We start from the raw sequence: 13,544 nt of genomic DNA on the forward strand, positions 1-13,544 counted from the left end.
GAACGGCCCCGCCCCCGACAGAAGGCACCAATCGCTGCCCAGAACGTCCGCCGACGGTGGCTTGTGATTGGGCGGCTTAATTGTGACGCGTTAAAAACCTTTATCCGCCTTGGCGGCGTCTGTCGCCAGATGCGCGATCGAGTTGTGACAGTCGCGCGACGCGGTGAAAACTGGCTTGTTAGCGGGGAGGGGGAGGGGCTGGGCCCTGTCGTAGTCTGGACTGAAGGTAGGCAGTGGTAGGGAGAGATAACAGGGAACGAGGGAGAAACCCCGCTCCCCTTCTTTCATTTTATTCTGCCTAGTCCTCAAGAACGTTTCGTTATTCGGTTTATATCGCGCCCATTTCTTCCAGCAGTCAGCTTTGAGCAGATATTTATATCATGCTTATTCCACACGTGTGTGTGTGTGTGTGTGATATCTAGATATAGATATCTAGATACAGATAGAAAGGTATATCTTAATAACTAGTAGAGGGAGGAAGAAAACTGAACACATAAAACACAGTATATTACATTAAGTGCAGCATTAAATATATTGTATTTAAAAACAATGTCAAATACAGAAACAGTGGGAAATATAAAATCATTGTATTAGAATGGGTTTTTAAAAAACAAAAAAACCCCACCATAAAGTGTTAGCTAGTTTCTGTGTGGCAAAAAACTATTACCTTGGCAGGAATCTCAGGGGAGAGACCCTGCTCCCCTACTTTCATTTTATTCTTACTGTAAAGCATCTAATCCTCCATAATATTTTGTTATCCAGTTTATATCACACCCATTTAGTCAGCTTTGAGCAGATACAGTATGTATATTATGCTTATTCCACATGAGAGAGAGCGCATTTATTTATTTATTTACACATGCACACCCATTTATTTCTTTTCCAATAAATATTAGGTTGGGTGGCTAAAACCGTTTCACCCTCTTGTTTAAAAGCTTAATCCTTCTGTTCCACTTGAGGCATAGGTATAGAGCTCCTCCACTCCACAGAGCACCTACTTCTATAATTCCCTCTATATGGGCCATGTGCTGGGACTAGCAATCTTTCATAGGCAACCCACTGAGCATTGCTTCCATGCAGAAACATGTCGGATCTTCATGGATCCTCACGATTTCTCAGTAGAGCTTCCCAAAGCCAGCATCATTTTCCAAATCACCTGTTATTTTTATGGTGCACTCAAGGCATGGGCGGTGGTTCGATGCTCCGTGTGCAGAAATAATAGGTTTGAAGCAGATGAGTCGACTGCTGGATCCTTTTTTGTCTTGCTCCCTTCCATCAAACTATCATATAAACCAGTGACAGCATATAAACCAGTGATGTACAGCTTTTAAAATTCACACTAAGCAGATGTCCATTGTAAGCATGCCATAAGCAGAGAAAAGAACATTGGCAAATGACTTCTGTCTGAAAACCAGGAGAGCAATCTATGCTGTCCATATTTATTAAAAGGTAAATCCCTCCCCACTCTATATGTTTAGGTAAGTGATCTCAAGACTAGCCTGTGGGCACAATCTTGTGTACACACTTACTTGGAAGTATATCTCACAGAGATCTGTAGGATATCCTTATGAGTTAATAAGTGTAGGATCAAATTGTTAGCTTTCTATTAAACAATAGTACTTCCAGTGTTCCATTACACTACCATCACCACAAAATAATGTTTTCCTTTGCTTTCTTCCTTTCAAATATAAACATACGTTGAGAAACAAGTGTGCTAAAAAAGAGGGAATCATTTCAAACACATTGTAGTTTTATTTTTCCACATTTCTTTTTCATAGATTGCCATGGGTGATTTTGAAAAGGGTAAAAAGATCTTTGTTCAGAAATGTTCTCAGTGTCATACAGCTGAAAAAGGTGGAAAGCACAAGACCGGTCCAAATCTTTGGGGTCTCTTTGGCCGAAAAACAGGACAAGCTGCAGGATTTTCTTATTCAGACGCAAACAAGAATAAAGGTAAAAAAAGGGGGGGGGGTCAGATAATGGCAGTTGCTTCATGACAGCATCACTGAATAAACACGATCCAAAGTTAGAGAAGGGAAAAACTTCACTGGGAGATTACTTGGCAACTCTTGGAAATACATTCTGAAAATATTCTTCTGATTTTATATAAAGAATATAAATTTGAACTTCTGGTTTGGATTTAACAACTTGTGCACTGCAAGTTTTATGGTCCAGTCATTGCATGGACACTCATGGGATCAATCTCACAGAGCCCCTAATGCGCCAGAACCACAGCACCAGAGCATGAGCTGCATTACTATCCCTTGTTTGGTACCAGTGGGGATGGAGGCAGGACTAATGATGTCCCTGGCTCTATGCAGCATCCTAAGGCTGATTTGAGATGGCCAGGAGCCAGATTGGCACTGCAGGCGTTTCTTTGTTTTTAGTAGGTTTGCAGAGACTTCCTGGTGGCAAATGCTATTTGCTGTGTTAATGATATACTCCAGAATAGGCCCATTGTTTTCAGTGGGCCGGCTCTGGGAATAACTTAGCTGCATACAATCCATATTGTTATTTATTACATTTATATGCTCCCTTTCCTCCAAGCAGTTCATGCTGGTGTGCATGGTTCACTCTCCCCTATTTTATCCACAGAACTTCCCTGTGTGGTAGGTAAGGGTGAGATAGGATAACTGGCCCAGTGAATTTCATGGCTGAGCCGTGGTCTATCAATTTCTAGTCTTAACACTAACCACTACATCACACTGCCTGTCTCTGTGACAGCTTAAAGCAAATGGATTAGACTGCTAGTATCCTTGGATTTTCAATTAATTTTATTATTCTGATAAGGCCAACTGCAGGCTGGCCATTTACCTCCTGAAACTTCCTGACTTGCGCATCTCCTCTTGAATTTCTTCTAACAGCCATCAGATGCTAATGCTAATACAGTGGTGCCCCGCAAGACGAACGCCTCGCAAGACGGAAAACCCGCTAGACGAAAGGGTTTTCCGTTTTGGAGGCGCTTCGCAAGACGAATTTCCCTATGGGCTTGCTTCGCAAGACGACAGCCCATAGGGAAATCTCCGGGACAGTGGGGAAGCGCAGCTCGTCTTCCCCGCTGTCCTCGGACCTCCTCCGAAGCCTGGCGGCGGGGCGGGGACACCTCCTCCCGCCGCCGGGCTTCGGAAGGATGCCCCGATGCCGGGCGGCGAGGCGGGAACGCCTCCCCCCGCTGCCCGGCATCGGAACGATGTCCCGAAGCCGAGCGGCGGGGCGGGAAAGTCTCCCCCCGCCGCCCGGCATCGGAACGATGTCCCGAAGCCGAGCGGCGGGGCGGGAACGCCTCCCCCCGCCGCCCGGCTTCGGGGCGGGAAAGCCTCCCCCCGCCGCCCGGCTTCGGGGCGGGAAAGCCTCCCCCCGCCGCCCGGCTTCGGGGCATCGTCCCGATGCCGGGCGGCGGGGCGAGAAAGCCTCCCCCCGCCGCCTGGCATCGGAACGATGTCCCGAAGCCGGGCGGCGGGGCCGCGAAGCCTGGGCGCGCTGGCAACTCTCCGCAAGGAGCGCTCCCGCTGCTTGCGGAGAGGTCCACGAAGCCTGTCCTGGACCTCTTCTGAAGGCAGGCGGGGGGCAAAAGTCTTTGTCCCCCCTGCTTGCCTTCCCAGGGGCTTTTAAATCGCCCGGACAGCGGAGAAGTCCTCCGCTGTCCCGGGCGATTTTAAAATGCCGCCCGCCAGAAGAGGTCGGGGGAAGGCGGTTTCCATAGGAACGCATTAATTGATTTTCAATGCATTCCTATGGAAAACCGTGCATCGCAAGACGAAAAACTCGCAAGACGAAGAGACTTGCGGAACGAATTAATTTCGTCTTGCGAGGCACCACTGTAGTTAATGCTAATAGTTATAGATACCAGGTTTTATTCTGGCAATCAGAGGCTAGGATGCACATGCTTACTGCCAGCTGCTTGGACATGACCTCTGATAATTCACTGCAAGTGTGTGTGCATATTTCCACATTTTGGGGAGCGGAGTGGAGGGCCTCTGTTTTACAGAAATGCTTGAGCTTCTGTTCTAAGCATACTTACTTGGAATAAAGTTCCAAGGAAATCAGCTTAAGTGTGGATCAGAGGGTATGCAATTATATAGTTTATGTTTATTTGAAATTAATTACTAAGAGCTAGTGTGGTGTAGTGGTTAAGAGTGGTAGTCTCGTAATCTGGGGAACCGGGATCGTGTCTCCGCTCCTCCACATGCAGCTGCTGGGTGACCTTGGGCCAGTCACACTTCTTTGAAGTCTCTCAGCCTCGCTCACTTCACAGAGTGTTTGTTGTGGGGGAGGAAGGGGAAGGAGAATGTTAGCCGCTTTGAGACTCCTTAGGGTAGTGATAAAGCAGGATATCAAATCCAAACTCTTCTTCTTCTTCTTCTTCTTCACCTTTAACTGCGATAGGTCTCAAGGCACCAACTAATATAGGAAGGTTTTTTAAAAAACCTTCAGAGCAGCAGCTCAACCTGTTGATCAAGTGTGAGAAAACCTGAAGTTACCAAAGGCATATTTAAGTGAATCTCTCTACTGATATATGTTAGAGACCTCCTTGTCTTAGTGGCTACTCCCAGATTGTAAAATGTATGACCTTGTGAGATCCATTTGGCCTTCTCTCTTACTGTTCTCCCCCTCCCCCTTTCCTCCGCTTACTGGATTATTTTTATGTGATGGAGCTTCAGTTATAACATTTTTGTCTACTGAGCCTTTTCCCATTTTTACCATGCTTATTTTACTTATATGAGGTGGTGTTGTTGTTCTTGATTGTTTTAAGTCACCCTGAGCAGTAGGATTATACTGGAAGGGCAACAAATTAGTTTTCAAATAAATTGAAAGGGTAATTGAAAAGCCTGGAAAATAAGAATGCTTTTCACCTGATGCCTAACTGGCAGCAGTGTAGGCACCACAGGAGGGCATTCCAAATGTGAGTCACCAGTTAAAAGGATTTCTTCTCAGTTAACCTTCCACCAAACTACAGAAGGTAGGGGCACACAGAGGAGAGCCTCAGGTGACTATTTCCACTGAACCGCTGTGGAAGGCTGCAGTGCAACTTACCCATGGTAAGGTGGCACAAGCAAAAGAATAGAGAGGGCATTAGAATAAGAATAAAGTAGCCCCAGTGTTGCAACCAGTAAATCGGCTCTGACTATAGAAAAACAGTAACAGACCATTGGACTTTTGATAAGGGCACTGCAGCATCTCATTGGACAATGTGCAATCCCAGCTTTAATTACATTTTTCTGTATTTAAAAGATTGAGATGACACAAATTTTCAGGAAAAATCAACTGAAAGACTTGACGAAGTATGTGGAATTTCAACAACCTGTTGGTTTTCAACCTTGGTTGCTTAACTTCCATCTAGGTTCAGAAAATAATTTTTAATATCAAGAAAATAATGATTTGGAAGGTTTTTATTTTGGCTTTTAAATGTGATTATGTTAGAAGAAGCTACCTTGTTCAAAGCGATACAACATATAGAGATCCTTTACTTCATGAATCCAATTTGATTATTAAAAAGTGAGTCAAAAGTAAATAGAATGCCAGATACATGCTAAGTATTAAATGTGTGCAAACAGTAATGAAAAGTGGCTTTTGTTTGACATTCTTTCTAATCCTTTTTTTAACCTTTGGAATTAAGAACATAAGCTGTTCAAGAATATTTTCCTTTATATATGTTCCAATAAATTTTGAAATCTCTCAAAGTAAAGGTGACACCAATTGATGAAACAGTCATGGGATTAGAAATTGGTATTTCACCACTTTCTAAATTTTCCAGGTATTGTCTGGAGTGAAAACACACTGATGGAATATTTGGAGGATCCTAAGAAATACATTCCTGGGACGAAAATGATTTTTGCTGGCATTAAAAAGAGTAATGAAAGGGCAGATCTCATTGCATACTTGAAAAAAGCAACCTCGTCATGAAACCTCTGTGATGTCCAGATAATTCCCAGTTGGCACCACTCTTGTGTTACATCTGATGTTTATTGTCCTAGCATTTGCTCTTTAAGACATTACCTTCAAAAGGGCAAATAAAAGTTGGTATTTTCAAGTGCTCAGTCTCCTAACAAAACAAGTGTTAATTGTCTTTTGTTTTCATATGCATGTCCCTGTACAGACATTTCAATACACTTTATTTTGTTTAAAACAAAGTTCTCAGGGTTGGTTCACAGGAATGAATGAATGAATGAATGAATGAGTAAATAAGTAAATGAATAAATAAATTCAATAATAGACCACAGAACAGAGCAAAATGTGGATTTGGTTCAATCTTCTGCCTATGGAGGTATATACAACTTATGACCCACCAAACCAAACACAGTCTAGCAGAGCTCCTATCACTCAATAAACCTACCTTCCCTGTCTGCCAGGAATAGCAAAAAGCAGAAGATGTCAAGAACACGGCAAGTCACGCTATAGACTCCCATCAGAGAGCTGTTGCCCTTGAGGAAAGTGAACCTACACACTTCAGTAGCGATGTTTTATTCAGGCCAACTTTTCAGTGAAATCAATGGACGAGGGACCTGCTCAGCACTCTGCAGAATTCTGCTAGAGTAAAAGAAAAAGAGCTGACCAATGCAATTGATTTGAATGAACTCAAGGGCAAGGACCATTAGATATGTATAGTTTCTGTTCACCGTTGGATCACACTGCTGTAGTGCTTGGGAGGTTATGGGGGGGGGCTAGATTCTGATCAATTTGTATTTCATTTTAAAAATGAGGTTCATTCTTACATACAATACTTAGGTCATATTGTTCGCAGAGGAAAAACCAATGATGCTGAACCCCACCGAGCTGCATAAGACACCCCCCACCCCATCCCATCCCCCGAGCAAGATGCAGACTAAATGCAGACAACCCCCTCCACAGCAAAACAAACAAAAAAGCTACCCTCATTTTCTACAATATAAAATTAGGAGGAACAGAAGAGGCCTTGGCAGTCCAGTGCCTAGGTTTTGTGGAATCTTGTAAGACTGCAACCCTACCTGCAATTATCTGGATATAAGCCGAATAGGTGAACATTGCGGGACTTCTCAGAAAACGTGTTTATTGCATAGGGTTGTACTGCTTGATGTTTCCTTGTTCACTATGTCTTCTGGTAGTCCTGGACTCATTAAAAAAAATTTCAATGAGAGAAAAATGCTTAGGCAGAAAGTAATAACATAAATCTGTATTATTGAGAAAACTGACAAATATAAAGTATTAGATAGGGTATCTGAACCTTGTTTTCTGTTAGCTTCTCTAACAGAGCCTCTGTCCAAATAATTTGTACAGCTGTCACTCTTAACGGCTTCATTAACCAGTGAACCCGAAATTCAGGATCGCCCCAAACTGATTCCAAAGTTTTGTGCTTGTTTTGTGCTGCGTTTTGTGCCACCCGCCCCCCAATCCGAGTACAATCATACCTTGGACCCTGAACGCCTTGGTACTCTGATGTTTTGGCTCCTGAACTCCGCAAACCTGGAAGTGAGTGTTCCGGTTTGCAAACGTTCTTTGGAACCTGAATGTCCAACGGGGCTTCCGGGGCTTCCACTTAGCTGCAGGAAGGTCCTAATCGGAAGCCGTGCTTTGGTTTCTGAACGTTTTGGAAGTCATATGGACTTCCGGAACAGATTCCATTCAATTTCCAAGGTACGACTAATTGACTAAACAAATCGGGGTCACAAGTTAATGCCCCAAATCCAACTTGGCCTGACTGACTACAAACCAGTGCCAATGTTTTGGGTTAGTTTTGTGTCACAAACCCCACTATCCCTGCCGTGCACCCCCAACTGAGTAGCTGACACTCAAACCAGGGGCCATAGGGACACCCCCAAACCCAACCTCGTCCAATTGACTCCAAACCAGTGCCAAAGTAGAGTGTCCCCCATGCTCCTATATGGATATAGGCTGGCTTGGAGTCAATTGGACAAGGGTGGGTTTGGGGGGGTGTCCTTATAGCCCCCAATTACTCAGTTTGGAGGGTGGCACAAAAGGGGGGGTTTACAGCTCAAAACTTAACACACAACTTTGGCAGCTGTAAAAATTATTCGGACAGAGGCTCTGTTAGGCTAACAGAAAGCAAAGTTTAGAAACCCTATCTAATACAGTAGTACCTCAGGTTTAGTACTTAATTCGTTCCAGAGGTCCGTTCTTAACCTGAAGCACCACTTTAGCTAATGGGACCTCCCGCTGCCGCCGCGTGATTTCTGTTCTTATCCTGAAGTAAAGTTCTTAACCTGAAGCACTATTTCTGGGTTAGTGGAGTCTGTAACCTGAAGCGTATGTAACCTGAAGCGTATGCAACCCAAGGTACCACTGTACTTTATAGTTCTTGAAACAAGAGTAAGAAATAAATATATTAATGGATATATTTGTCAGTTTTCTTAATAAAGATTTAAGGTATTGCTTATAGATTTATGAATTCAGCGGAGTTTGGTCCGAGTAATAAAAAATGCGCCAGATCTCACTGAATTGTGTGGTTTTGTTAAAAGGGAGCAGTTCTTCCACGGCAACCACCAGCGACAGATGGTGGAGAGGGGGAAGCCCTGGAAGGTTGAGTTTTCCCATGGCATCGCTCAGGGACAGGGAGGCCAAGGGGGGGGGGCTCTGAGCTCGCGTGTATTTCCTCCTGCCTGACTGGCAAGCTTCTCCCACATTTCTAGGCTCCAGGGCGAGGATCTTCCAGAAAGCTTGAAGCCTCCGAACCGCGCTGTCTCCTTGCTTGACAGCTCTGCTCATTTGCTTTGATGGCCTGCATGGCAATGACGCAAGTCTATGCACGTGGGGGGGGGGGAGGAAGTGAAGTGTGGCTATGTAGAAATCCGCTTAAATATTAACAAAAGGCGTTGTAACGATTTCGAATTTGGGGTGGGGAGAGTTAACTACTCCACTTAGCTCGCGATCACAGACGTGGAATAAGCACAGGGGAGTCCCCTTCTTATCCCGTGTGTTTTCTCCGGCTGCCGCCCCGTCTAGGGAGCATCCTCCGCGAGGGTCTGCTTTGAAGCTGATGCGGAGTCAAACCAATTAAACCCCCCCCCCCTTGTCTACTTTGTCTAGCAGCGGCGACCCCTGGTGGCCACTAGTAGAAGTAGTGTCATAATGAATACCTTAAGCTTCTACATGGTGCTGGAGGAGACTCTTGAGAGTCCCGTGGACTGCAAGAAGATCAAACCTATCCATTCTGAAGGAAATCAGCCCTGAGTGCTCACTGGAAGGACAGATCCTGAAGCTGAGGCTCCAATACTTTGGCCACCTCGTGAGAAGAGAAGACTCCCTGGAAAAGACCCTGATGTTGGGAAAGATGGAGGGCACAAGGAGAAGGGAATGAAAGAGGACGAGATGGTTGGACAGTGTTCTCGAAGCTACAAACATGAGTCTGACCAAACTGTGGGAGGCAGTGGAAGACAGGAGTGCCTGGCCTGCTCTGGTCCATGGGGTCACGAAGAGGCGGACATGACTAAACAACAGCAAGGCTTTTACAGGCAGGGGTCCAGTTCTCCAAAACGCAGGACTTGCCGCTTTTGGAAGCGGGTGAAGTCATAGACACAGGTCCAGACGGGGGGGGGGGGGCATATGGGCCACTTGGCCCGGGCCTCCGTTTCTAAAGGGGGCCTCGGTCAGCATATTCACAAAATTATTTATGTACTAACAGTGGTACCTTGGGTTAAGTACTTAATTGGTTCTGGAGGCCCGTTCTTAACCTGAAACTGTTCTTAACCTGAGGCACCACTTTAGCTAATGGGGCCTCCCGCTGCCGCCGTGCAATTTCTGTTCTCATCCTGAAGCAAAGTTCTTAACCCGAGGTACTATTTCTGGGTTAGCGGAGTCTGTAACCTGAAGCGTATGTAACCCAAGGTACCACTGTACTTATTTATAAGACTTCAGTTATCCCCAGGGAAAGAAAAAAAAGGAAGGGGCGCATTATCTACCTGGCCTGGGCCTCTGCCTGGCTCTGCAAGGCCGTGCATAGACATCACCATCTTTTACAACGATATATATATATATATATATCTTGGGGTGTGTGGTGGAAGGCGTCCGACCATTAAGACCAGAGTTTGAATTAAAAAAGAAAACCACAGGGGGGGGACCTCTTTTAAGGAGAGTTCCGAAGTCCTGCAGTGTGTGTGTCTGCATGCGAGGTTCTTGCTCCAGCGGAGGATGGCAAGATCGTTTGCCTCCGCTTCCTGCAGCGGGAAACCTGCCCTCCCCACCCGTTACTAGAGAAGCATCTTCTCGGAGGAGCGCTCTTCCCTCTCCCGGCTACGCGGAAGCAAAAGCGGGTGCCGTCGTGGAGCGTGTTCGCGAGCCCGTCGAGCATGGGCCGTAGCAAGGATTTTTTGTTAGGGTGGGCAGGACTTTTTTGGGGGGGGGCGCAGAACCGACGTGATTGGTCAGTTATTTATTTTGTTTTACTTGATCTGGGGCGGGGATCAGCTACGCCCATGCCATCAATGGTGGAGGGAACGTCGTCCCCCAAAGCAAAGAGCTCAGCGACACACTCCGGAGCAAGAAATTGGCAAATCGTGCATGCAAAAAAAAATCCCTTCCTCTCGCCTCTGCGCATGCTCGGAAAGGGCTTCTCCGCCTGCCGCCCTCCCGCGATCACCAATTGACAAGTTTCTCTGCTCTTCGCGATGCGCTGTTTCTCAATGAGAAGCCATCGGTTGGTGTATTACGTCCGTGTAGTAAAGCCCATCACCTTGCACCGAGAGAGATAGGTTATTTTTAGCAAATCAAAGCTAGACCTGCAGCCAACCAGCAAACACAGCAGCGCTGAGAAGCTGGCTTTGGGTTTTGCTTGCATTTAAAACATCCCCCAACCACCACCTTAAATTCAACGACGTTATAATCTAGGACGGATATTTAGGTCAGAGCCTTTGAAGAGCCCGTTCCGCCGTCTGTTTCAATTACAGTTTCTGTCGAAAGTTTGTCCTTATCTGATCGTCAGACGCCAAGTAGCTCCTCCTACCTAACAATCTCAAACGACTGCAGCAAGGAGAGCAAATCAATTTATGTATCAGCGGAGGCTGGAGAGCTCAGTCCTTTTTCAACCACCTCCCACGTAATCAAATTCCACGTGTCTGTCTTCGATCGCCCCGTCTCTCTCGCGGATGTCTTGGGCTCCTTCTCCACCTTTGGAGAAAGCTGGCAAGGGGCTATCGAGGCTCAACCTGTCGCGATATTATTTATTCTGACCTGGTTGCCCTCAGCTGAATACCACTGCTAAGCATTACTCAGAGTAGACCCACTGAAGTCCATTAATTTCAATGCTAACATTGCACTTAACATTCAACGCTATCGTTGAAATTAACATTCAATGCTAACATGTTTGATTTCAAAGAAAAGAACTTTGCACATGCTTGAAGGCGCTGCACATTCTAAGCACGAACACCCGTACTTGGCCCTGGCACTGAAAGCAGATCCTGGCATTTATACGAGCCTCAACACCACCCTAAAATCTAGGGTGCCTCTCGGGGTTCCTATAAACGAACCATAACGGCACCCTAAAATTTAGGGTGCCTCTCTGGTTTCCTAAAATCCAGGGTGCCTCTCAGGTGCTATAGGATGGCGGTGTGTGTGCTAGCTTCCATTGAGAAGGTTTGGCATCTCATTCATATTTCCCCACCACCACCCCACCGACATCGCTTTCATTCAGGTCCCTGCACAGCGTACGTTTTTCACGTGCTGGGATCCATGACTTGAGGTTCCCCAGCATTTTTGCGTAGGCATCGGTTCGGCATTGAATGCGCTGCTCCACGTGCGCGTAAAAATAGCTCCACGTCAGTCTGTCTCAGCGGAGAGGCAGTCGGGGTTTCGTCTCGCCGCGGGAGGGGGAGGAGGCGGAGGCGCGGAAGCCGCATGTGTGCTCGCGGTTCCTTCATCTTAATCGGACTTTGAGACCTGCACATTGCTGTGGAAAGGTGACCACGTGCGCGCAACCGCTTCAGGGGGAGGCTCCCAGCGTAAATAAATAAATAAATAACAAAAAACCAGCTGGCGCACAAGCGCACCTTCTCGTCTCTGTGTATTATAATCTCCGCGTATTTGTGGTTGCAAACCTCCGATTCAAATTCCCTCCTGCAAGAGGAAAGGATGCGATTGCATTCCTAAACTCCAGCAAGTCCATTAAAGCTAGCGTGACAGATTGATTTTAATGAGTTAAAAGGACAATGGCCAAAGCTGCAAATCAAGGCTGCAAGCCCACGTTCATTTACTTGGAAGTAAAGGCCATTGAACTCACTGGGATTTCCTTCCGAGTAAACAGGATCGGGCGGCGCGAGGGGATTCCCTCCTTATGGAACGCTGTATCCTTCGTTAGCGATTCCCATAATGACGTATGTGCGGGTTGCAAGGGAACACGACAGTACAGTACTATTGCAAGATAAAAACACCTCCTGCCAATCCCAAGCCGCGAATCTTATAGACCCCACCTCCACGCCCGCTGTTTCATCGGCTTTTACATATGTATACTTGAAATTATGGTTAGAATTACTGCCTTACTTAGAAGTGCATTGCTATTAAAAATAAGCAGGCTCCACTTTTCCAGTCTTGCCTTAGAAGATGAGTGTACGCTCAAGGCTGTTGTGTTTCAGAAACCGAAGCATGCTCTTTAAAAATCTGTATCGACGCTTGTAAATATTTTAAGGAAAAGGAGCCGTAGTTTGTTTTTATTATTTTTTTATGAGGAACATATGCACAGAAGTCACATTCTCGAACAATAGGACACGTGGTCACTAATACACAAGCGCACGCGAGAAACATCTCCCCCATCTCCCGCATAGTCCCATGACAATCGATAGCTGACCGGCGGCACCTCTCCCAGAGTTTGCATTTCTTAATGGCAGACCTCGAATGCGTTGAGATTTCCTTTCTGGAGCCATTAACCCAATAACACCGTGGCGCAACTATCCCTCGCGCTACTGATGCTCATGCGTTGGGGGGGGGGGGAATTGCACCTCGCAGCTTCGGGCATCATCTGCTTGCTTGGCCACTGCACCCCCCTCCAATAAACCCCTTCATTCATCCGCTGCTCCCGCTCCGAAGAAGCTCGACCGTCGACGTGATCGCCTCTGGAAAGAGAAGATGCTCCGGCTACGGGCTGCCTCTCCCGGCCGCCGCCGCCGCCGCCGCCTCCTCCTCCTCCGCTCACGCGTCCTCCCTCCCCGCCCCGCCTTCTTAGTGGTCGGCCGGCTGGGTTACGCAGGAGCCGCCGCCAGCAGGAGCAGCAGTTAGCAGAGAGCTTTGACGCGCATCTCCGGAGAAGCAGCAGCAGCAGCCCGTTGCAAGTAACCGGGAGCGAAAGGACGCGGGAGCCACCTGGACGGGAGACGAGGGCAAGGACGACGACGGGGCGCCGCGGAACAACGGAAGGGCTGAAGGAGAAAGGCGAGGAGCCCGGGGGTAGGAGGAAGGGCACAGAAAGCCCGGCTCGGAGGCGGATGGATCCGTTTGCTCGCTCGCTCCAAGAGAGGGCGGGAAAGCCCGGGCACCTTCTCCTCCCCCACGTGCCGAACGGCTTGTAACCCGCCCCGGGTTTCTTCTCCGGGCGCGCCAGTCGCTAGCCAGCAGCAACTGCTTAT

The 13,544-nt window shown here is 47.0% G+C and overlaps 1 protein-coding gene across 1 annotated transcript; it reads left to right on the forward strand.

The window, feature by feature from the left end:
• The first annotated feature begins 81 nt into the window (after positions 1–81).
• On the forward strand, positions 82–6,055 carry LOC309335290 (cytochrome c, testis-specific). The gene is made up of 3 exons (XM_081850199.1): positions 82–226; positions 1,779–1,953; positions 5,756–6,055. The coding sequence occupies exons 2-3, from the start codon at positions 1,785–1,787 to the stop codon at positions 5,902–5,904; spliced, it is 318 nt and encodes a 105-aa protein (XP_081706325.1). The 5' UTR covers positions 82–226; positions 1,779–1,784; the 3' UTR covers positions 5,905–6,055.
• The last annotated feature ends 7,489 nt before the right edge of the window (positions 6,056–13,544 follow it).

The sequence above is a fragment of the Podarcis erhardii genome (assembly GCF_964252035.2).
Source record: "Podarcis erhardii genome assembly, chromosome: 1".
Lineage (NCBI taxonomy): Eukaryota > Metazoa > Chordata > Lepidosauria > Squamata > Lacertidae > Podarcis > Podarcis erhardii.